The sequence below is a fragment of the Scophthalmus maximus genome, chromosome 1 (genome assembly GCF_022379125.1).
Source record: "Scophthalmus maximus strain ysfricsl-2021 chromosome 1, ASM2237912v1, whole genome shotgun sequence".
Classification (NCBI taxonomy): domain Eukaryota; kingdom Metazoa; phylum Chordata; class Actinopteri; order Pleuronectiformes; family Scophthalmidae; genus Scophthalmus; species Scophthalmus maximus.
In genome coordinates, this window is record NC_061515.1 from 11,049,138 (window position 1) to 11,073,490 (window position 24,353).

Sequence of the window (24,353 nt, forward strand, 5' to 3'; positions counted from 1 at the left end):
GATCACTTTGATTTCCCTTCACAGGGGTCAAACATCTGGCTCAACACTGCAAACGCTGTAGTGGCATTCGTGCCATGTGCACCCCTTATTAGAGGAGGGAGCCCGTCTTAAAATGGGTTTGGTTGTGCACACGGCAGTTAATCACGTAACAGTGGTCAGTCACATTTGCTCAGATCGTTTCAAGTCCATTAAGCCGACACCAGGGAGAAAGCAATTCAGCTGCACGGCAGGGAATTGGGATATCATTTTACAAAAAAAGTTTATTATCTTTTTAAAATGTTTGTACACTCGGTATGACAATGTGCTTACACAATACTTACAGTAGAGTAGGGTGAAACTTACTTTGTACATAGAAAAATAACAAGGGGAAAAAAAAACTTGGGAAATCACCCCCACCACTGAAATAAAATAGAGGGCTGTGAGTCAGTGGGCTCCTAAGTTTGACAGACTGATGTGGTAACTGCATCAGGAGGGCTGAGCTGGTGAGGATGGGTGGGCTCACTGTGCACCCTGACCCATGTCTCCTGTGTACAGCTTTGGTAATTTTACACATTATTTACACTTTTCAATCATGAAATGATAGTCCTTTTACAAAAAGTGTCTGCTTATTTAAACATTCCCAAAACTATTATTCAATATATTCACATATAAAGCAATGTACATATGTTGAAACTTGGTTTAATGCAATTTAATAGTCTTGCAACAAACCGGTAACCTAATGCTAAAGAGACTAACTTGACCATTGTAAAACGCTTGGAAATTAATTTGTGGCAGTTTGTGTCGAATTAGAACCAACAAGTGATAAAAAGAACGAGAACACAAGATGTTTGGAAACTGTTAAAACTGTGACGCGTCAACCTTCAGCATAATTCCTAGGAGAATAGCACATCAAACATAGCATTCAAACCCTGCTCCCTTTATTATACATGAATTGATAAAAGACGTAGAAATATTAATCTCTAACCCTTTTGCCAACCTGCTAGTCACTGGCTGACCCGCACGCGTATCGTGAGTGAAAGCTTGTCCCGCTAAGGGCATTTTACTTGAAGCGAGAGACACGGAAAATGCAGGAATTTCCGTACGGATATCGCTCTGACCTCAGCCTACATCATGCATTCATGTAACAACAGAGGCTGCAGAATTGTATGGTCAAAGAAGGCGGGGTTTGAGGACTGGAAGCTTGGACCTCCACGGCCCAGTTAAAAGCAGCACCAGATACAGAGCCAGTGGCCGGAGGGTGAAACATGCACAAGAAAAGGGAGGCTGGGGGCGGGTGAGAACGGACCAGACTGTTCTGTCAATGATCCATTTAGGAGACAGTGGAAAGTAACAAAGAAATCTGATATGCTTGATACCAAAGCTGATTCCATTGAGTACTCCTCATTCAGGGCTAGAAGAGTTTTAAAAAGTGGAACTGAGGTGATCATCCCGGGAAGAATTAAGAGCCACAAATGGAAAACAAATGCTTAAAATCAAACAGTCAGCGAGAACATTAGTCTCAGTAGCACCCCTCAGTGTCATCCTTTGAGAACACTGCGATATGAGTCTCGGCTTGTTCAGCGGCACTCGAGTCTCTTACGGGCTCCGCCCTGATCCGCGGGGCCCGGACAGCTCCTTGGGCAGCAGTGCAATTCTTAGACATAAATACAGCTAAGAAACTACTTCGTGATTCGGGCTGGCCAGGTCATACATGGAGGAGTGAACGGAAAGGCATTCGATCTGTGCTTCTCCTGTGTTAATGCAGAGCAAGTGTTACATCTCCACTGGCCACTGAGGCTAGTCAATGTCTGTGTCCTCCTTGGGCCTGTACACGGAGCCGAATCTCTGCATGTACTTCTTGATGTACTCCTTGGTCTTGTGCTTCACATTCTCGTTACACTCAAGGTCCTCGGGATTGTTGCAGGCTTTCAGCTCTTTATTCATAACTCCGTGAGTCAGCTAGAAGAATGAGCAGAGACGAGGAAAGATTTAAGACATGTGACTTTTGTTCTTTTAGAGTTTGAGACAGTAAAACATATCGTCTAAATGAGTGAACCCCAGATCATCTTCTTTTTGTTTATCGTGCCCATGTCCTCAGAGCCCTGAGCACATCCAAGAGCAAACCCCTCCCCGTATAAACAATCCATGGACCCACTGGGAACCATAGAAAAAAAACAACAATTGCCCTTTGAAGAAATGCCTGTTGCAAGCAGCTTTTAGAAAGGAATGAGTAAAACAAAAGAGAGGCAGATAATAGTTTACATGTACAATATGTTTTCAGTCTCTTGCAGAGGCAGAATACAAAAACATTTGGCTGGGGAAAGATATCGTGGGAGCTCAGCTCAACTATTTAGTTCTGGTTTGAGGGAAACTTTTCCTTTTAAGTTAAAAGCTGACCAATGCTGCCATTGTGCTTTGGCCACGTGGAGGCCAATGAGAGGTTGAAAGCTTCTCTGGGATTAATGGAAATACTAACCACGTGTGTCAACATCTCATTGTTTAATCGTACCTTTCTAGCCAGGTGTTTGAAGTCTTCGGTGTTGCTGATGCGTCCCAATTTGCAGTCTGGCTTCCGATAAGGGTTTAAACACTGCACGATGAACTGGGACATCTAAGTAACATGCACACAAAAGAGACGTGTAAAGAGAAGAATATGTCAAAACAAATTAGAACTTGCATGGGTGGATAGAAGACATTCACTACAAGATAGGCAAGGCAGCAGAGGTCTAGAAAATTGAAACATCTGGAGTGGAATACCATTGTTGTGAAAACTGTTGGCAGAGACTCTGGCTCACCTCTTTGCGAAATGTCTCCTTACTCTTTTTAGCGAGTTCACTCGACGTGTCGGCTTCAGCTGTCTTTGTGGAGAACTGTAACAACACAGTGGCAGAAAGAAATTGATTGGATTAACATTCTTTTTTGCAAACATTTTTTTTTCTCTCAAAAAAACCCCCAAACACTTGGCGTTGAAAGTGTAACTCCTCACAAACAAAGTCCCATCCGATTCTACTTTAATCACTTAACGAAGGAGACAGCATTACCGTGTCACAGACATAATCCAGCAGAGTAATTTTCTGCCATTATACCCACAAGTGAGGCCCCACCTGCGCGCCAGCTCAATCAGACATGGCACATGGCTGCGGCACAGTAGCCATCAAGGTCAGTGGGGTATCAAACAGCACCTGCTCACCAGCCACTTGACAGAAAGCAGGGATATCCTGCCAGGAAGCTCCCTCTCCGGCCTCAGCCTTCAGCAACAAAGGCAAGCGGGCAACAGCTGACTGGCTACACCCACAACAAAGTGGTGAGGATCAAAAGCAAGCACAAAGAATTCACACACACACACCAACACGGTGCCAAGGACATGAAAAACCCCCAAAAAACGAGAAACAGTGAAACTGAACAGTGTATATGTGAAGAGCAGCATGTGCCGTAGTTTCAAATGCTGGACATGGACACCACCACTGTATAAACACATGCTGGGAAATAGTCCATGACATCAAATTTAAAAATGGTCAATTCCTTGTTTTTGTGCAAACATCTTTTTAAGACACAATGGAAGAGGGACACCATGCGTAGTTAAGAAACCACAAATAAATGAAGGCTGGCTCCTCCAGATGGTTTTCGTTATCCTCAAAGTTGGGATAAAAACGAAGGGGGAAAACAAACGAGGCAGAGGAAGAGGAGATGAGCAAAGTCACCCCTCCCTGTACGGCCTTGAGGCTAAGGGACAGACAGATGAACAGGGGGTGGGGCGAGTGCATTCTCTTTTCAAATCTCAAGTCTCTATGTAGATTCGAATGAGCCATTTTGCGAGGACGAGTCACTGACGAGAATGTAGCACTCATCGAATATGGTTTTGTGAAGATGTTTTTTCTTTTTTTCTTCTTCTCTTGAGACACAGCTGAAAGTAATCACTGGTGCAGCATCTTCAATTATCTCAAGGAACAAACACTATAATTATGTTTTGCATTCAAGCACAAACTTTCTGGGAACCAAACAAAAAAAGACGATTCTTCATCATCGTTGTTTTCAACATTTTCACACCAAAAATTTAAAAATATATACACATCAAAGCTAAAAGCTCACCTTGTCGGGATTCTCGTCATAGGTCGGTGTTCCCAGGTCCATCTCAGATTCATGGTCCACACTAGTGTTGTCGCTACTTCCATCCCAAGTGGGAGGGTCCCACTGAGTTTGCCTGATGTGCACAAAAAAAAAATGTGACACGGAAATAGATGCAGGGCCCTTTCCAGAGGTTCCAACATAAGACATACTGCTGTACCAACCTTGTAGCAATATGGTAGTAGTAGATCTTGCCTTCAGGGTCCCGGGCCACTTTCCAGTTGGGCGGTAGGACGATAGTTTTGGGTTTTGGGGGAGAGGGTGGGGGCAGGTCTATCACATTGTTGGGTACAATCATTTCCTAGTAAGGTGGATACATGGAAAAGAAGTATATCAGTAAATCTAAGCGCCATCAATTTCTTTTGGGTTTGGCTAAAAGTAAAAAAAACCACACAATTCAGATTATTGTAGTTTAAATACACATGATTTTTATTCAGAAATTGGAGCCACTGAGCTCTTTCCTTTATTTCCTCCATCTTAATTAATAACTTTAAGGTGCTTTCTCATTGTATGAGACAGGTCTTAGACCTGGTTGCATAATTTAAATCTATACCACCCCCTTGTGGCCACACTGAGACAGACGGTCACTTCAGGACCTCATGTAAAAAAGTACTTGTATTAACACTTTGAAACTTATCTTAATATCGTAGAACACTGATGCACCTTTAAAATAATTAATTTATATTGCAACTTCATGCTGCTGAAAAACAAAAACACCCTAGAAAAACAAATAAAGCCTTTACAGATCTTTAAGGAACCCTACCCCTCTGTCCCTCTTATCAATAAAAGCTACCTCACTCTCCTCACATAATATCCTACTGGGAACAATTTTGAAACATCTCTTACTGTGTTTTGCCCCCCACTTCAACTGGAAATACATTACATTACAGAAGTAACGACACAACTATGAAGGGCTTTTCAAAATGTATTTGTTACCTGTTGCACAGTTTGGGATGTTACGATGGTGGTGACTGTGCCGCCCTGCTGCACCACCACTCCCTGCTGATGGCCAGGATACACCGGCTGGCCATGCAGGTAGCCGGCTGTGGGTTCAGTATACGCCTTCAAAAACACAAGTACAATCAGATCAGACTGGTCGGAGTGAAGGATTCAATACTAATGAAAACCATGTTGTGGATTAAATAGATGACAAAATGGCTGGTCATTTTTCTCAGAATAGTATGATTTTTTTCTCCTCAAATTAGTTTGACTTTATTCCTGTAACATTATGAATTTCTTCTCAATAACAACATTATTCCCAAAATCTCAGAAATTATTTTTTCTCTCTCAATATGGACCTAATGCTCCTTCATAAAAGAACATTAAATATTTTAATACCAAGCCAAAACTCAATTTGCCTTAACCAAATTAGCTTTATTTTATCTTACGATTTGATGGAGTTGGATGGTGATAAAATTAGAGACATCCTCAGTTGCTACTTATTTTTGATGTAGAGTAAGGTCAAACCTTTTCCAAATTTTTTTTCAGTTGCTACACCTTTTGAGATATTCCTATATCAACAGGAATTATTAAACAAACCAATTATAAAATATGAGTGCACTGATTTGCTCGGAGCACATTAGATCCCTGCGAGGCACCGTACCTGTATGACTGGAGCGTTAGCCTGGGGGTAGGCGGTGGGGATACTGTAGATGGTTTGGCATGGCTGGCCCTGGTAGTAGATTGCCGTCTGCGTCTGGGCCTGTGCTGGAGCAGTGGCATACTGCTGCGCTGGCTGCGTCTGCACAGTCACTGCTTGCTGAGTGGTGGGGTCCCAAAGAGTGGTGTAGCTCTGCTGGCTCTGTACCTGAGGGGCTGTCTGGGCCGGCACAGGGAGGACGGCTACACCGCCATCCTGGGTTGCTACAGTCGGCTGGGCATACTGCTGGGGGTTTCCCGTGGCGAGGTTGGTGGCGGTGATGTGCTGTGAGAGATTAGCGACTGGTGTGGCTTGGGAAGAGGAGGATGGAGAAGTCAGTCCCAGGTCTGACATTAGTCGTTGAGGAGGAGTCTGTTCATAGTTCAGGGTGGGTTCAACTGGAGGGGTTGGCAGCAGTACTTTACCTGCATTGGGGTTGGTGGGATCCACAAAGGTCTGGATGGGATATCCAGGGGGGTATGTGATGAAGCCTGGGCTGGAGGCATAGGCCAAAGCAGGGTCATAGGCCATAGTTTGAAGCTGCTGCTGCTGCTGCTGTTGAAGCTGTTGTTGTTTCTGGGCTTCCTTCTGAGCAACCTCCTGCTCAAACAGTTTTCTGCGTTCCTCTGTGGACAACTTGTTGCGCTCCTTGCCACCTACTCCCCTTGGTGTCTTATTGCTGGTAGATGGGTCAAACCTTAAAGAATTTTCACAGAATTAGACAGTTGAATGACAAAATTCTCCTACAGTATGCACTTATACAGTATGCACCGTCCACATTGTTTCCCCCAGTGATGAGAATTCTTTACCGTTCCTCAGTGCGCCGGCTGCTTCTTTCGTAGGATGAGGGTGGTGGAGATGCAGAGCGTCTCCTCCGTCTTTCAGTGCTGCGGGGAGTTTTGTCAGAGACTCGATCGCGGTCCCGATCTCTCTCTCTGTCTCTCTCTCTGTCCCTGTCTCTTTCTCTCTCTCGGTCCCTGTCTCTTTCTCTGTCTCTTTCCCTGTCCCAGTCTCGATCTCGATCTCTGTCTCTGTCATAATCTCTGTCTCTGTCGCGTTCCCTCTCCTTTTCTCGCTCCCTTTCACGTTCTCGGCTCCCAGAGGTGGTGCGCGGCGTCAAAGCAGTGTCTCGATCTCGACTGCGATCTGTGAGAAAATTTGATTGGTCAAAACGATACGTAAAAAATGTTATGCCGAAAATCAACATTGGACAAACGTACCATTTGTTTCTTTTTCCACTTGACTCTTCTTTGGTATTCTGTACACCTCCTGAAAGGACAAGCAACATTTTGATTTCAATCTTCACACTGCAATTACATACAAACAGACAACAAAGACTTAAGGGGTAATACATCACATTGGTATGCATGTTTGACAATGTCTTACCTTGAGATCCTTCCAGCTTTCCAGAAGCCTGGCGGCCATGCCACAAATGTCCAAGGCAGTGAGCTGGGGCTCTTGACTCCTCTCACTCTCTACGTCTGAGACACCTTCCTCTTCATCCTGAGAAGGAGTTCCTATCACTGATGGGTCCACTGGGCCCACTGTCACCTCAGAGGGCAAACTGGCTTCTGAGATCTCAGAGCTAGGAGGAACATCGGTAGTAGCTTCTTCAGGTTGAGCCACACCGCTTAGAGCACCTTTGTCAGCCTCTTGAGTCTCTGGCTGGGCTTCCATCTGCTCTGGAGGCTGCTCAGACGGAAGATCAGCAACTTCTGTTTGGACGGACTGACTCTCTGGCTCAAGAACATTTACAGCAGAATGGTCACTTTCCAGTTCAGTCTTTTCTGTCACTGCCACACTGGTTTGCTCCTCTACACTCTCCTGTTCCTCAGTTGTCTCATTTGACTCCAACTGAAGTTCATCCTTCAGACCCTCACTTGTGTCCTCTTTCTTCTCAATGTCCTCCTTCTCCAGATCCAACTCTATTTTGTCTTTTACCTCCTCAGATTGAGGTTGGTCCTGGCTGCTTGAACTCATTGCTGCCTCTTCCTGTTGCTCCTCTTTTACCTCCTCTGACTCTTCCATTGTATCTTTAGTCGGATCTGCAGCTTCACAAACTGGGTCTGCCTTCAACTGTTTGCTATCAGGAAGTCCTGCATTTGAGGATTCATCTTCTTCCTCCTCGTCATCTTCGTCGTCCTCCTCCTTCCCATCAGAAGCTTTGCTGGCATCAGAGAGAGCACTGTCCAGACTGTTTTCACTGATGATTTTAAGGCGGCGGTACACAGCAGGTTTGGAAGTGTCAGCATCCAATTCTGGTCCCATTTTGGTGGACGACCCATCAGGAGTGTTGAGGGGTGTTTGGGCACGGGATGTGTTCTCACTGGAGTAGCCGTCCATCTCAGTAGGGTGATGAAGACTTTTTGTTTGGGCCCATCGCTGAATGAAGGTCAGGACTCTACTCTCCTCCAACATGTTCTTTGTTGAGATGGGAAGCACAGCTAGGGTCTTCATGATCTGTGAACAAAATATATAATGAATGATCATCAAACAGGAGATAGCTGTATATGAGACTTAGGTCTTAATGTAAAATCAATTCAATATCCCACCTCTAACTGCAGTTTGATGTTATTGGCACTGTTGCCTTTAGCTTCAGAAAGCTCCACCATGAAAATCCACAGCAGAGATAATCCATGATGGTCCAAGAACTGCTTCAGGCATGACGGATTTTGAGTATCCTGCACAACACAAATATATTACCTACTGCAAATTATAATAACAACTAATATCTCCACAAATCATGACAGGAAATTAGTTTAAACGCATGAAACTAGTCATCAATGGCTCAGTTCGTACTCGTATCAGCTTGAGACAGATGAGTTTCTGCTCCATGGTTTCCACTCGAACCATCAGTCTGCAAAGACACACCACCTGTTTCTCGTCATACAGGCCTTCTCCGTTCTCAAGCAACGCCTCCAATTCCTCATCAACCTGTGGAATGACAATATCAGGTTATCATTAACAGTATTGGTAACATATTAACTTGAGGAGACAATTTATGTGTCTGATTCGCCAAATTTTAACAAAATGTTCATTATTTGCAGCCAGGTTAATAACAATTACAAGTCACCAGTTAAGAGTCATTATATACAAATGAAAGAGTTTAATTATAGGATTTTTTCTGTGTTTTTATGGTACTAATTATGCATGACATCACTTAATCTGACTCTTGTACAAACTTTACTTGAAGTTAAACAAGAACATCATTGTCTCTTAACATAAGTGTGGAGCAATTTTTTAGCCCTTCAAAAACGACTGTAACCACCAAAGGCATGTCAAACAAATGACAGCAAGACCTTCAAGTATGAATGAAAGAACTGACCGTGGTGAGAGCACTCTTTCGACTGCGATCTTTCTTCATCTTCCCTCCAGCGGCTCGAACACTAACTCTGTTCTCTCCACCAAGGAAGCCTCTGCAGCTGGGTGCACCGCAGAAGCATTTCTGTGCTTCTTTGCTGGAGGGTTAAATAAAACAAAGGTGAAATCAAAGATAAATGTTACAAGTTTAGAATAGGCGTTACTTATATCCAATCTATGTCAACATACAGTATATATCTACACACATCAAATGTTTTTCACACATGGTACAAAAGAGTAGAGAAACAGTACCCGTATCTCTGAAACTGGTAATCAAATGTCAGTTCAGTTCCTGCAGCGACGGCCTTGGTGGTGAAGAACCCAACCCTAAGTTGGCCGTTAACAGTCCACTGAAATGGGATAAAAAAAATTATCATCAGTGTAATTCAGCCTACAGGCAGGGGAACCTGACAAAGTATTATCACAGTTTTCTTTTGCCTCTGTACCTTTTGGGTCTCACAGTTGGGCTCGCAGCTATGGTTCATAAATCGAGAACAGTTACCCTTCAGCGTTGCATCGATGATCTGGAGAGTCACAAAACAATGTCAAGTACTTTGACCAGGCACAGGTCTAAATATCAACATTATTTGCAATGTGTCAAATCATTTCTTACCTCATTATTTCTTAGAGCCATGAAGTAGTAATGGATGTTCTTCATGCGAGCATATTCTTTCACTCTAGTTTTGAACTCCTTGTGGTCCAACACTTCACCACAGTATTCCAGTACAAATGTATTTCTGAGATAGCAGTAAAAAACAAAAAAGTTTGACAGTCTTTTTTTACCATACATTTAAAAAATCATTAAATTGCCCTCATGCTGCATATTGTTTTAGAACACAATTATTTTTTAATGCACAAAAGGTTGAATCAACACAAACACCTTTATTATGTAGCTTGAAGTAGCCTAGAGTACGTAGGCCTTTTGTGAACCTCTGAACATTTATTTAAAAAAGTTGTTTTAAGAACTTAAGAGGCTTACGAAGTCAAGTCTTTAGCTGCCCGAAGTCCCCAGCCTTTGTCTTCTGTGAGGATAACCTCAAAGTCTGCATGTTGTTTCATCTGAAAGCGTCGGTTAGAGCAGTAGACTCCATTCAGGCACCGTGATGAGCTGGAAAGACAAAAAAAAAAAAAGGGAAAAAAAGGACAGAAAAGTATTGTTGTTATTGCTCATATTCTGTAAAGCACTTTTTGTTAAATTATTTGTATGAAGAGTGCTACACAAATAAAAGTCTGGTTGGTTGATTGAAGGAATCATAAACAAAAAAATAGCGAAAACTAAGAATAATAAAACAAGTATAAACATAAGCAAGAATACAAAAGACAAGAGAATAGAGCATTACGAGATAAATATATAAACATAAAAATATGTTAGCAATCCTTTTATTAAGAACGTAAAATGTGTTTCTTGCTAACCTACAAACCTTCTTACATGTGGTGGTACAACTTTATCAGTAATATTCAACTTACCACTCAATCATCAGCAGCCGGTTCAAACAGTCTTCCCCGCATGCTAATGCTCCCCTTGAGCGCTCCTCTCTGGGGAGCACTGGGCACTCACACTGCATCCTCTTGATATCTCTGTGTGATTTGCTCTTCTTTCTGCAAAAAACATTTAAAAAAAACTTTTAAAGTTCAAACCTGAAAGCAAAAGCGTTTCTCCACAAGGCAAGTCATTTCTCAAACAAAGTTGGATATGGTGTCAATCAGGACCAAACATTACCTCTCAGTCAAGTACAGGTTCTCCTCAATCAAGTCAAAGTAAGGGGGCATCTTTCTAGACTTGGAAAAATCTTTCCATTTGTTGGCATCTTGAAAGTCTTGCAGATTCAGTGATGGACGGCGCACCTCAGCGACAAGTGTTTCCTTAGGCATGTCAGCATCTCCTTGACGGTCCCTTTTGCCCGCAGGCCCGGCCTCTGCCTCATTGTCTGAATCTGACTCGATCTCGGGACGCCTTTTCTTGGGAGGGCCCCTACCTCTGTGGGGTCTAAAGATGTCTTCTCTAGGGGGGTCAGGCACAATAGAGCCCCTGCTGTTACTGCTTATTTCATGACCTTGTACAAAGCTTGATGACCCTGCGGTGTTAGGACCATTCCATTCAACAGCTGATTTACAAAGATTTAATGATTTCTCCCCACTGTAGTCGCCATGGTCATTAGTTAGAGAATCGGGATGGATTTCACCTGCAGGATCCTGGTAATGTTCTTGTGCATGAAGGAAGGGTGTTCTGCTAACCTGCATGTTTGGGGATTGATGATTCCACAAGGCATTACTCTGCCCGTGATCCTGTTCCATAGGAGAGGCGTCTGTCAGTTTAGTGTTTGCTAACTGTGGCTCATGACTGCTGTCAGGTTGCTGGTATGTACTACTTGGTTGCTCTGGTTGCGAAACATCCCAACCCAGGATGAGTCCACTCTTATCATTTATATCGTCAACATTTGAGAAATCACCATGTTGGTAGTGGGAGTACACCCGTTCACCTCTACTGCTTAAAGTAGGCTGATTCTGCCCGGGTTCACACCGTGGGGAATTATCAAGGCTGTTGGCAGAATCTGTGGCACTTCCATGGGCAACGATGCTACCAAGCATGTAAGGCAGGGCACTGACGGTGCTGGAACCCTCGGAGTGACTGGTGCTATCAATCATATTGCTCTGGGACTGACATAACATAGTGCTGTTGGATAAATCATTTACGTCAGTAGATAGACCACCAGCTTCTCCTAATGCAGAGGGTGGACCCTCCTCTCTTTGTTGAGAGCTGACTTGATTGGGGACTACTGAATGGGAATTCACGTCAGCTGCTATGTTATCATTGTGCAGTTGTGAAATATTCACAGGACTGCAGGAAGCTCCTGTCTCCTCTGTATCCATTGTTAGGGATGAATTCTTTGGCACCACCACCACAGAGTGCAATCGTTTTATAGCCTCGCCACAATCAGAGTCATACTCAGAGTTGTCACTATCACTGGCCTCACTCTGTCCTCCTAATGCATCCTGATGAAGCGATGTTCTCCTGGTCAATTTGCTTTTGTGATCACTGACCTTCGATTTTTCATCAGGATCATTTCCATTCCAACTCTTCATCTCTGTTGCCGTACCAACATGCAATGTATCATTTACGTATGGTGGCCCATCTGTGGTTGTTTTTTGGGGAACAGTCCATTTTAAGTCACAGTGGTCAATGCTGGTGCTCGCTTGTGAAGGCTCACTTTTGTCTTTGTATTTATCAGTCAAGGATGTGCTATCAGATCCGACCTCCTGCTTAGAGGTCTTAGTCTGCTTTACCAGTGTGGAATGTGTTTCAGTTTCTTGTTGGATATTATCTTTAACGTCAGAGTCTTGTTGGTTATTGTCTTTCGAAAACTCAATTTTTTTGAGCGAGACTATTTTTTTAACAGTAGGTTTACTCTCCGCAATAAGTGTCCTCTGTGAATAATCACTCTCTGAAGTGTCCTCCCCAACAATATCCCACCGGGACTTTTTAGCACTGCTGCTCTTTTTACAAGAATCAATACTTTGCTGTCCACATGTCAGCTCTTTCTCAGATTCAGGACGTGGTGACTCCAATTTGAGTGGGACACTTGTGTCAGACAGTCCATCGACTTTGTTCAGCTCAACAATCTCTGGTTTAGTGTTCTGCTGGACCTCATGTGTGACAAGTATAGCTGCTGCACCAGGTAAGCACTTTGGTCCTGATGAACAGACTACAACGTTTTCGTCCTGGCTGCAAACTATACTGTCGTTACCACTGCATGAATTTAAGACAGCTGCATTCGAGTTCACATGTGGTCGATTGTTAAAAGAAAGGGTATCCTTCACATTGGTCAAGTTTTCCAGGGCGGCATTAATATGTTTTAGGCTTTCACTTGAGGTTAAAGCGGAGGTATTTTCATTCTCAACTTCAAGAACTGTTGTAGTTTCTTTCGCTCTTTTGGGTGAGGATTCTTGCAAACTCTTTTCAGTACATGAAAGCATCTCCCTAACACCCCAATTAGTATGTTCATTTCCATCCTGATGGGAATCAGAATAGTTTTTTTCACTCCGAGAAGGAAATTCTGTGGTTGTTGCAGATGACAGTGCTTTGCCGGAGCTCTGAGGCATGTCATCTGATTGTCTTTCATGTCCAGTAGTTTTTAAAGAAGACATAGAGTCTGGCCTACTGGTTTTCTTTAGGGAGTTTTCACTCTTCTCCTCCGAGATGGAGCTTTTGTCAGAGGCCTGTGATTTTCCCTTATGATCTGCCTCAGAGTCACTTGAGCTGCTTTTTTGGCATTGTTCATGTGTTTGAGAGTGGGTATGCAAACTGTAAGAAGAGGACTTGCTGTTGCTCTCTGCCTTATGATGGGTGCTAGATTTACGGTAATTGGAGTCCAGATCGGGAGAGCACTTGCGCTGGGAATCAGAGTCTGATAATCGCTTTGAAGTCCTTTCGGACTTTGTCCTTTTATCAATGTCTGAAGAGTGAGGACCATCTACAGATTTGTAGGGTTTCTCCGATTTTGAGTAAGAAGATGATTTTGACTCTTTATATGAGCTTGAATGGCCGGACGATCTACTTGAGTCACTTGTCCTTGTCCTTGTCTTCCTATGGTCATCTTCGGAGTCAGAGCTGTCCCGAGTTCTGTCAGTGCGAGAACGAGAACCTCTTCTCTCTCTGCGGGGAGAACTCCTGTGTGATCTCCGGTCAGAATCATGATAGTATGACCTTTCAGAGCGTGATCCTCTGTCTCCTCTTGACCTTTCTGACCTGGAGTGAGAAGAACTAGTTCGAGACCCTCGTGATCGAGACCGTGACCTAGACCTGGACCTTCTGCGATCTTTGTCTGATCTAGCGGATCGTGATGATGTGTGTCTAGAATCTCGGTCTGATTTGGAGTAACTAGAAGACCTTTCATGATTTTCTGACCGCTTTGAGGAAGTTTTATCCTTTTCCTCCACATGTGAACCAGAGGAAGACTTTTTTACCTCTTTGCTTCTGTTGTCAGCATTTGTTTTACTTTTGGAGTCAACAGATTTGCGACTGGAAGACATCTTGACTGAATCTCCATCAGATTCTGAGCCAGGGGGAGCACTATCCGGCTGGGACCTGGTTTTCCTTTTGTTTACGTTACTATCCTGCTCTGTACTGCTGGAAGTCTCTCCATCTTTTCCTGAGGAAGCAGCAGGGTTCTTGAGGCTCAAGGTTTCCGTTGTCTCAGAGGCTTCAATGTGAGCGTTCTCAGATGGACTGACACATACGATATTCTGAGGCTGGGGTGTTGGGAATTCAGTTGCACTGCTTGGCATGTTCTGCAAAACTTGCAAATCAGATGAATGCTGTTCCTCAGGCATAATGGGTGTTGGTATCTCTTCACTCACAGAGACACTGAGAATTTGCTTCTTGAAATGCATCTTTGCTAAATCCGGTTTCAGTTTATTGGCTGAGGGGACTGGTGTTTGAGGAATCTCTGCAATTGATGTTGGCACCATGGGTGTCTGCTTTTGTTCAGTTTTGCTGTCTGTACTCTGCCCTTCTTTGTCTGAGGTTGACGGTGACAAGGCATCCTGAGGTTCAGCAACCGACTTGTCAGGACTGGTAGGGACGAAGAACAGGCTCTGCAGTGGCTTCTTGGTCTGTGCGAAGCTGAAGGACACTTTCTGACGACCCTGATCCTCTAGGTTGACCTTCGTCTTGGTCCCTTTAGGCAAGAAATGGTTGGACAGCATCACTCTGGGAGACAGGCTTTTGATTAGGGCTGCCTTGGAAAGACCTTCAACCTTCACCTACAATAAAAAAAATAAAAAAAACAACAACCATGAAATCAATGACCTGAGTTTTATGAAAAATGTGAAAAAGACATAGGAGTCGCATCATAACGACGGTTGCTAAAATTTGAATACGCTTTATGATAAACTTACCGAGGCTCCACTCCCCTCCTCTCTGTGGTTACATAAGGACATCAAAGAACATGGAAGAAAGGGAAAACAGAAATGTATTTTCATGTATCAGATACTTTACATATTGCACGGATGAACAAACACCATGGTTATCAAATGTGCCCAGTCAACCACAATTACCAACCCTATTTACAGAATCTCTTAGAATAACAATTGATTACTGACAGTCTCTCTTATTTCAGATGCCATTTCCCACAATCACAATGCTACTAAATAAACAATGACCTGCTGGAAACTTGAGGCAAAGTCTTATTTGTAACAGGTGAACAAATGGAGTTACTTGAACACGCCTCCTTTGAGTAGATCTAACACACCACTGTCACCATTGTTATCTGAATGAAAGCTTCAATGACTGCACAAGCAGCGATTCTAGCGTATCCACCCCTGGTGTTAACACCTTTTAAACACATCCTGAATATCCGTTTTTGCCATGATGCTGTAACTTAGTTACATTTCTGCTGAGTAAGGTCAAAGGTTAGGTTTACAGACTTTGTTCTTTCTATCGTTAGGTCCAAGTTCCTAACAAAAAAGAGTTTGTCTTTTCATGGAAAAACACAAACACAAAACTAACTGCAAACCTAACGGTATATTTAAATGATTTATAAGGATCCCTTACACATGGGTATGAATGAACATATCACAAAAAAGATGTTGAATACGGGAAAAAGTAAATATTCAGATTTTTCCTCATTTTGTCTTATTATAGTGTGCGTGATTTCCATAGGGGTTGCCTCAAAATGGGTGCTAGGCAACAACTGGGTCATTTAATCCCTAAGGAGTTCCTTTTTTTTATGTGACCTTCAAAACGGGGCAGTTCTGCATATAGAAACGACTGTAAAAAGTGGCCTACAATCATATAACTGATGGACGGGACCAACTAAACCTAGAACGTCACCCTTTCCCCTTCATTTTTGAATTTTTAAAACAAGTATAAGAATGCAATTCCATACTTATCATCCAATACCAAGCACTGCGCTGACTGTTATTTTGTTCATGCAAGAGAATTGAAATATAAATTATACGACTACACACACACCAAAAATGTATAGTGAAATGTGTCTGTTGCTACACTACACAAAACACAAGCTATCTTTACACTCGCCAGGAAATAATAAATTAATACAAACAAGTCTGTGAATACATATTTTCTTTTTGAGTTTTGTATTCTTGATAGTCAAATAAACATCAGTGTATAAATAAGAATAGAATATTAACAGAGCCTTGGCCTTGGGATGACCTTGCAGCAATTTAACAGTAAATGACTGCAAGGCAGATGTGAACAGAAGAATAAACAACCTGGTAACCATATCAACATTCTTCCCAAATTCATATTAAACTACTTAACAAGATATGCACCATGAGTCGCATTTTAAACTGTCTAATACCTGATCTCTGACCTGAGCAGAGTGTCCATTGAGAAACTCGTCTAGGATTAGTGGGCCTGAAGAGGCTGCTGGCCGAGAATAATCCAATTCAGAGAAATGAGCCCTCCAAAGTGACGGCACACCTGACAAAAAGAAAGATAGGGTTGCAATGAACTGAGTCTTGTTTGTCCACAACAGCTTACAGCTGCACTGTCCTGAACTCTTTTCATTTAGACTTCATTAGCATTCTAAGGGATGCAGAAATTCCTACCTTTTTTATTGGACAGCTAACTGTAGCATATAACAATGTGGTTATGCAAAACACACTGCATGGTATATACATGTCATATACCACTCATAAGGTCCGTGGTGCCACATGTTTTCAGCCGTTGGTATCAAGGACTTCTGCAGGCGTCCCTTCCTGACATCCCCGTTATCTATCGATGCAATGTGGCAGAGACCTCTGTCTCAATGAGTGTGTGATTCAAAGATTTCCCCTGTTCTCCGCTCGGTGGTTATTCTACACTGCAGTGGCTTTACCTGCATTACAGCAAACAGCAAACATTAAAATGTGACATGCATCTACGGTTTATAAATAGCTCTATAATGAGCGAAGATAGATGAAAAGCAGGGCGATAAAGGGACATGCATCTCATTGCGATACATGTAAATCGCAAGTAAATGGCCAACAGAACACAAAGGGTGTGTTCAGCATTGAGGCTTACGTGAGGAGACACACCGGCGCTCGTGTGAAAACAAACTATGACTATTCTGAAGCAAATTAAGAAACTGACAAAAGCATGGCCTGTGCAGGAGGAGTGGATGCAGCCAAAACATGGCCTTTAAATGGAGGTGGATCTACACACTGCGAGAACGAGAAGAGGATGTGCAGCAGACCCTCCACTTTACTTCAACGTGTTATCACGATGTGCTAACGTGTCTCACTATAGCACATATATAAGTAATGCGTGGGCCGGTAGCCACGATGAACGTAGCCATTCGACCGTGACACTGATTTCAATACATATATTTATATTTACCATACATACCATCTAGGCTAACTTGGGCAAGCTAACGCTAACAGGGAGCTTCCGTGGGCCATCTGTAAAGATAGCAATCGCTCGTGTTGAGCTTTATACAATTATTACTGTTAACGTGGACTTGCCAGTTTTGCAATACTTATAATTCGAATGAGTGTTACAAGTTGAGTTGTCTAACTTGTTTTTTCGGCTGCACTGCAGATGTAAACAAACACATTTAATTGTATAAACGAAGATGACCAGCCGAGAACTCCACTAGCATGAGAAGCTAACGCTAGCTAGATTAGCTGGGTGTCGTAACTAGCAGCCAGTGGGCTAACTCTACTGCAGGTAACTCATATGTTGCCTATCGAGCCTTGGGAGCTGCACCAAGTTTTGTCTTACTAATTACGATTCACTCGACAAGCGGGGAGATAGTCACTTTTCTAATTCCACGAATAAACAGGGGAGGTTTGATCTGTGCTTCCGTTTTAGGGATATAATGGACCCATGTACTCGAGTCTGTGCACCCGGCTTTACTAGCATGCTAGCTAATGGTGTTTTGTCTTGTGTGTAGTGAGGTGATTTTAGCAGAATTAACGTAAACCCGAGTGGAAATCCTCGGCTCGCGAGATACTCACTTAACGAAGTGCTTAAGGTCACAGTGTTCTCCCATCTTCGTAGTCGCCAGTGGTCGGCCCTTTGAAAAACATCAAGCAACAATGTATGCCGACGTCAAATCCATACGGAGCTGTCGGAAATGATCGTCGGCTCAGTGGCTCCGCTGCTGCTGCACCCCAGCTTCAGCCTGGGCTAGCACGAGCTCACATAGTTAGCCAGGAGTTGGAGGACAGATGGAAAGCCCGAGTTATCGCGCAAACCAAGGGGCCGAAAGTATCGTAGTCCGGCCAACATATAAATTAAAACAATACGGACAGTCTGATCCTCCAGAGGGACTGTGGACATATCTTTGGATATATTTTATTCCACACTGGTCCTCGCAGTGTTTCTCTGGCGGCGGTTGCTGTGTCCAACAACATCACATGATGTGGGCGCACAGCTGGCGCGAACCCTGGAGCGTACTGCGATTCGGCGATATCAACATTTAAAAAAAAATATATATATATATATATATATATATATATTAAAAATAACATACATATATTTTCGCTCAGTAATGGGACTTAGCACTGTTCTTGACCGTGTCGATGCAGAGATGTTATGGTCCAGAGCCCGGCTCTAGCTGTTGTGTTCGGTGTGTAAGAGTTGGACTTGTGGATATTATTACAGAGTACATGTTTCTGTCAAAGTGAGAAGTCGTGTGATATGGGAGATATTGTGATATGTATATTATTACTAGGACACTTACTTAGAGCAACGTACAAAAAAGAAAACACTAGCACATACTCCGGTACAGTAGGTGGCGCTACGCATCCTTCACGTTGGTGTAGCCGCTCACCACTAGCATCAGCTAGCTTCACGCTGCTCCAGCGCTTCCGGACGACATCTGAACGAAGCTGACCGTTCTTATTCCTGCCAATTCAGATTTGAACGATAATCAGTGGTTGCCATTGTGTAAGTTTTAAGTCGTTGGTTAGGTGGACATTTTGGGTTTATCTTTAAAGAATACAATATTCTTTGCCATAGACCGGCATTGACTCAGACGAGCTAACCCTGGGGCGAGAGGCCTAGCTGGCTACATAGCTTAGGCTAGCTAAGGCTAGCTAAGATCGACATTTTGCCGAGCTTTGTTCGAACGACAAGCACCTTTGCAGTGGTTGCTGCCGATTTAGCAAACGAGTTATATTACAAAAGTTAAACTGCACACACAGGTTATTGTGTGCATTGTGTGTTTAATGCAACGTCTATTAGCTTTGCGTTTCGGTGTTGGAATGCTGGTGATAATAACGTGGTCATGGTAGATGTGTGTGTTACCCATGTTGTGGATATCTAAATCTGTTTACAATCTGTCACATTGTGAGGGTTTGTCTTCCCTATGTGGGAATTAATGTCAGTGTAAAGCCATGTGACGTAATGGAGGCCTGCACTGATTCGACTGACTGTGTGTGGACCATTTTGAGTGAGAACACTTTGGGAATACTAATGCACACGTCGGATCCGGTGGGGTTAACTACGTGGATGGACAACCTGGAAGCCTTACCTACATTTTTGATTTGCTAATTGACAATTGCTCGTTTTTCCCTGGTGACTTCTTTCAAACTGGCATCGTTTCACAGGCATCTGCCCCGATGGTGTTCAGTTGAGTTCATCTGAGGTTTCACTTGTTTTATTGTGTGCTTTGGTTCAGAGGGCTAGAGTTTCGCAGCTTGCCATGTAATGGTGAATGATTACTATGTTGCAGTAAACTTTCTTTTAAGTGTTGGAATTGTTGAGGCGTTTAGTGAATCTGCTTCCAAGTGGTGGTTTAAAGTCAAATTGAAAGTCTGAACTTTGCTTTACCGCTGACACATTAGCTATGACATTTTGGAACATGGCCGGAAATATAGATTTTCCTTCATGAATGTTGTAAAAAGAAATTGTCACAAATTGTAGGTTGATGGGTTTTTTTGATGTTTCAGCCGCATTCGTCATTCAGCATTCCTTGTGCTTTCTAAATTATTTGAAGACATCACGAGGAGCTCCAATCAGAAGACGATTACACTTTCTATGGAACAAGTGCATACGTTTGCGTCAGAGTACCAGGGAGGAGTGGTGCTGGGGAAAAGAAACGGACGGGGAAAAGGCAAGAAAAGGGAACAGTGCTGATATTGGATAAACCAGAATGTCATTCTCTGGAATGAACAGATTGTAGTAGTGTTGTAGATTAGCCTGGGACCCAGATGAATTCCGGGAGCTCATTTCATTTGCCCTGTTAGACTACAGTCTGGATCCCCTCCATTGGGAAGCGATTATCCTCTGACAGAAAAATGCCGGTTCAATCACAATCGATTATCTGTTCATGGGCGTGGTTTATACTATGACATGGAGAGAAGCTAAACTATGCAATTCATTGCAGAGTGTTCATGTTGAATTGGATAGAAATTGAATATGCAATGTATTTGTAACTGTCACGTTTGATGCCTTTTGGCTTGTAGTTTGTGATTGACAGATGTGGTGCTGCATTGGCTGGATTATAGCAGGTTCTGATGTAGCTAATACAAACAGCTTGTAGATATTATGAGATGATAACAGTGACATTGTCCTTGATGAAACGCTTTGTACCAGTTGAAGCACTGCCCTTTTCCAAGTCTGTATTTCAAGACTGAATTTATGATGGATCATCGAGGATGTCGCATCCCCTCCAAGGCCACTCCAAACGCGATGGAGAAATACTTGTTCCATCCTGGTTTTAAGGATTGCTTCGTTGGCTGAATAAGTGGAAGAACTTGGTGGTAAACTTGAAAATAACGGTCACAAACAAATTGATGGCTATGTTTGGTGTTCTGTTGGTTGCTGGTTCTGGGAAGTGACGTGTTTCGTCATTTAGCCTTTGTGTGTCATTAGCAAGATGCATATTTAAATGTATTGTTATTTGGAATTTATGGAATGGATTTCAAGTGGTGTGCACATTTTTTGCACAAGTGTTGAAGATAATATGGCTGATACTTGCGGTTAAGTGGCAGTTAAAGTGTCTGATAAATTTGACCTACGGCAAAAAGGTAACCGATTGTGGTGGACAGATGGTCACATTTTGAGGGTTTAAGCCAGAGTTGGGCTACATTTTTGAATATACTGGCAAATGCTGTGCCATAGTTTGTTTGTCTAAGATATCTCATTAATGATTAAAGACTTGATTGAATGTTATGTAGATAATATTTTGATTGTAAATAGATGTTTTATTCATATTTTACTCAAATCATCCGGCTAACATTTCAACACAAAGGGCAGATGGATGATATTGCGTCTTAAAGACTCCCCACTCTCAAGTGTGAGCCATGGTACTTGTTGATTTGTTATAGTTAACGTCGCCAATTTTAATTTAGTACTTTGCTGTTGTGGACATTGGTCATAATGGTGTCACCTTGTCTATAATGTCCTTTACCTCACATATTCAGATTCAGCGGTGTTATATTGGAATACCAGGCAAATGAGGCAGAGCTAGAGAAGCTCAACAGTTGGCAATAATGCTATTTTATACCCTTCTGTCTGCAGGTGCTGTTATTTGTGCATCAGCATGGCAGTCGTCATCCGTTTACAGGGACTGAGAGTCACAGCAGGTACTGAGGATATTCGCAAGTTCTTCTCTGGCCTCAAAATTCCAGATGGAGGGGTGCATATAATTGGTGGGGAGCGAGAGGAAGCTTTCATTATCTTTGCTTCGGATGAAGATGCAAGAAGAGCCATGACGCGGTCAGGGAATTCCATTAGGGATTCACCTGTCTCATTATTACTCAGTAGTAAAGCAGAGATGCAGAACATGCTTGAGAGAAGTTCAAAAACTGTCGAGCGGGATCAAAGGAGGCGATTTGAGGAAAATGCAAGACCTGCTAGAAGATCATTTGGCCCCGATTTAGGCAGGAGATCAGGTAGCAGATCGGGTCATACACCTCCCCCAATGAACCAGAGGGCTTCAAACAATGATGATTCCTTTTGTTTGTTCCTAAAAGGATTGCCTTACTCTGTGACTGAAAATGAAGTACGTGATTTTTTCGGTGGTTTACTTGTTGATGAAATAGTCCTATGTAAAAATGAAAAAGGTCAAAACAACGGGAGAGGTCTCGCCAAATTTGCAACAACAGAGGATGCAAGCGAAGGACTGAAGCGGGACAGGAACTACATTGGGTCAAGGTATATTGAGGTTTCCATGACAACATTAAAGGATTGGCATTGTTCAACTGGCAGACCTCCAATGGTTGGCAACAAAGATGACAACTTTGAAAGGGACAGATCACCCATTCGTAATGAGAGGAATCCACAAGATCATACCAGATCACAGTCACCTTTGGCCCGGATGCTCATTGCTCCTGATGACGAGTACTGTGTTCTGATGGACAATCTACCCTTTGCTGTGGAAAAAGAAGACGTGAAAAAGCTTTTTCACCATGCAAACCTGGAGGATGACCAGATTCTGCTCTTGATTGGCAGTGATGGAAAAAGAACTAGATCTTTGTTTGTGCTGTTCAAGAATCAGCGCGACTACTGTGATGCCTTAACTCATGAAAAAAGACTATTTTTCAATCGATGGGTTTATACCCGCCCAATCTCAAGGGAGAGCATGATCAACCTTCTGGAGTCTCAGGGCATGGATGTCCAACCTCCTGGTAACTCTGAACGGTTTCAGGAGAGGCCTCCATCTATCCCTGTTGATCGCTACGACTCTGAGAAACTGTGTCTGTTTGTGCGGAATATGCCATTGGATGTAAGGAAAGTTGAGATCATGGACTTCTTTCTTGGGTTTAATATCACAGAGGATAAGGTTTTCTTGCTGCTGGATCATAAAGGTGCAGGGGTGGGAAAGTCTTTGGTTCTTTTCCAGTCTGAGGCGGAGGCTATGAGGGCACTCTCTCTCAATGGACAACGGTTTCTTGGGTCAGAAGTCCTACTGAAATGCATTTCACGTTCCCAGATGAAGCAGTTGGGTGTTGAGCCACCGATGGCGCAAGAGCCAATGCCACGAGAGGAGCGGTATTCTGGCAGGAGCAGGGAGGGATCCTATCGCTCTGTTGACATAGAGTACCCTGACTTTAGGATGTCTCATGATGCTGATATACCAATGGCCAATGTACAGACTCAAGTCCACAGAAACCAGGATTACGAGCCTTATGCGGTAGGCCCTCGTGCTCCACAGGACAGGGGTAATGGTGTTCGTGGTGACTTTGGCCCCCCGTTGCAGCCTGTTGATGGTCCCACCTGTGTGAAGTTAGTCAACTTACCGTTCCAAATCAGGAATGAAGAAATCTATGACTTTTGTTATGGATATAGCATTATCCCTGGATCTGTCTCACTGCAGTATGACCGGGGTGGAAAACCTACAGGCACTGCAACTGTAGTATTTCAGTCTCGTCCGGAGGCCTTAACAGCAGTGGAGGAACTGAGTGGAAGACCGATTGGTCCAAGAAAAATACAGCTCATGTTTGTTTGAAAACAAAATTGCTTTTCTTTGCACCAACATGCTCCTTGCAGTGGGGTTCGGACACATGCAAAATGTTGATTTAAAAAAAAAAGAAAAAAGGCAATGTAAAAGAAGCATGCCTTTTTCTTCCTCTTTTTGTTTGCCATTCCATGGGAATATTGTACAAAATATGATTGTTGTTTTTTTCTAACCTTTTTTTTTCTGTGATTAGGCAAAGTAGTCAATCGATTAAATATAGGTTTTGTATACATTGCAGTGAAATACTTCAGATTTGATTTTCTCCTTAAATATTTAGATTTTTATTTCATCATACAACAGTGTATAAAGGTGAATTTCTGTTTTTTACTGTTAGTAGTTATTTTTGGAACTGTATTTCTTTATAAAAAATAGTTTTGTCAGATTCTCATCAGTTTTCAGAATTGAAGAATAAACCAATTGTGCTTGTTTACCTGAATCTGTAAATAAAGTGCTTGTGTCCATGATTGAGTATTATGTTTGGATACACAGTATTTGCCATTTATTAAAAGAAAGAATATAACAACAAACTTAGAATTAGATGATCAATAAGTAACAAGAGTGACCACTGTGAGATATTACCTCATCCTCTGATACAAGTGTTCAAAAACAGCTATGGATTTAAGCAACCTCTTGAATAATGAGATGGTGTTTGAGAGTGAAAATTGCAGTAACATTAGAACATAAACAATTTTGCCTCATGTTTGAATGTAGACCAGAGATTTAAAAAAGAAAAAACCATAAAGGTAATAACATTTTACACAGTGTGCCACTCCAAAGTATGGTACATATACAGTGTGAATGGGACTTCAGAATATTAGGTAACAATTTTATCTTAATTC

General features: G+C 42.7%; 2 protein-coding genes across 6 annotated transcripts; one reads left to right on the plus strand and one right to left on the minus strand.

The window, feature by feature from the left end:
* Window positions 1-234: 234 nt before the first annotated feature.
* Window positions 235-18,479, minus strand: setd2 (SET domain containing 2, histone lysine methyltransferase). Of its 5 annotated transcripts, none has more exons than XM_035629980.2 (22): window positions 18,065-18,479; window positions 15,002-15,023; window positions 10,824-14,866; window positions 10,571-10,702; window positions 10,083-10,211; window positions 9,717-9,840; window positions 9,550-9,627; window positions 9,356-9,453; window positions 9,069-9,201; window positions 8,543-8,677; window positions 8,296-8,424; window positions 7,130-8,203; window positions 6,964-7,012; window positions 6,553-6,889; window positions 6,169-6,440; window positions 5,708-6,054; window positions 5,041-5,166; window positions 4,269-4,405; window positions 4,069-4,180; window positions 2,775-2,849; window positions 2,489-2,590; window positions 235-1,938 (listed from the first exon to the last, which is right to left on the minus strand). In XM_035629980.2, exons 1-22 carry the CDS (start codon window positions 18,097-18,099, stop codon window positions 1,777-1,779), a joined length of 7,851 nt encoding a protein of 2,616 aa, XP_035485873.2. In that variant the 5' UTR covers window positions 18,100-18,479; the 3' UTR covers window positions 235-1,776. The 5 variants fall into 5 exon arrangements, with proteins under 5 accessions (XP_035485873.2, XP_035485864.2, XP_035485856.2 ...); XM_035629971.2 differs by having other exon boundaries at window positions 5,708-6,090; XM_035629963.2 differs by adding an exon at window positions 16,438-16,547 and having other exon boundaries at window positions 5,708-6,440.
* A 376-nt stretch (window positions 18,480-18,855) lies between these two features.
* rbm12bb (RNA binding motif protein 12Bb) lies at window positions 18,856-23,978 on the plus strand. The gene is made up of 2 exons (XM_035629991.2): window positions 18,856-18,998; window positions 21,576-23,978. Exon 2 carries the CDS (start codon window positions 21,598-21,600, stop codon window positions 23,503-23,505), a length of 1,908 nt encoding a protein of 635 aa, XP_035485884.1. The 5' UTR covers window positions 18,856-18,998; window positions 21,576-21,597; the 3' UTR covers window positions 23,506-23,978.
* Window positions 23,979-24,353: the final 375 nt, after the last annotated feature.

What these genes read in the sequence shown, in the direction of transcription:
- setd2 (XM_035629945.2), bottom strand. Translation starts at nt 18,099, where the DNA reads ATGGGAGAACACTGTGACCTTAAGCACTTCGTTAA. An exon ending in TGGCTCTAAGAAATAATGAG is followed by an intron (nt 9,628 to 9,716) that starts GTAAGAAATGAT and finishes GTGACTCTCCAG; the next exon opens with ATCATCGATGCAACGCTGAA. An exon ending in CCAACTGTGAGACCCAAAAG is followed by an intron (nt 9,454 to 9,549) that starts GTACAGAGGCAA and finishes ATCCCATTTCAG; the next exon opens with TGGACTGTTAACGGCCAACT.
- rbm12bb (XM_035629991.2), top strand. Translation starts at nt 21,598, where the DNA reads ATGGCAGTCGTCATCCGTTTACAGGGACTGAGAGTCACAGCAGGTACT.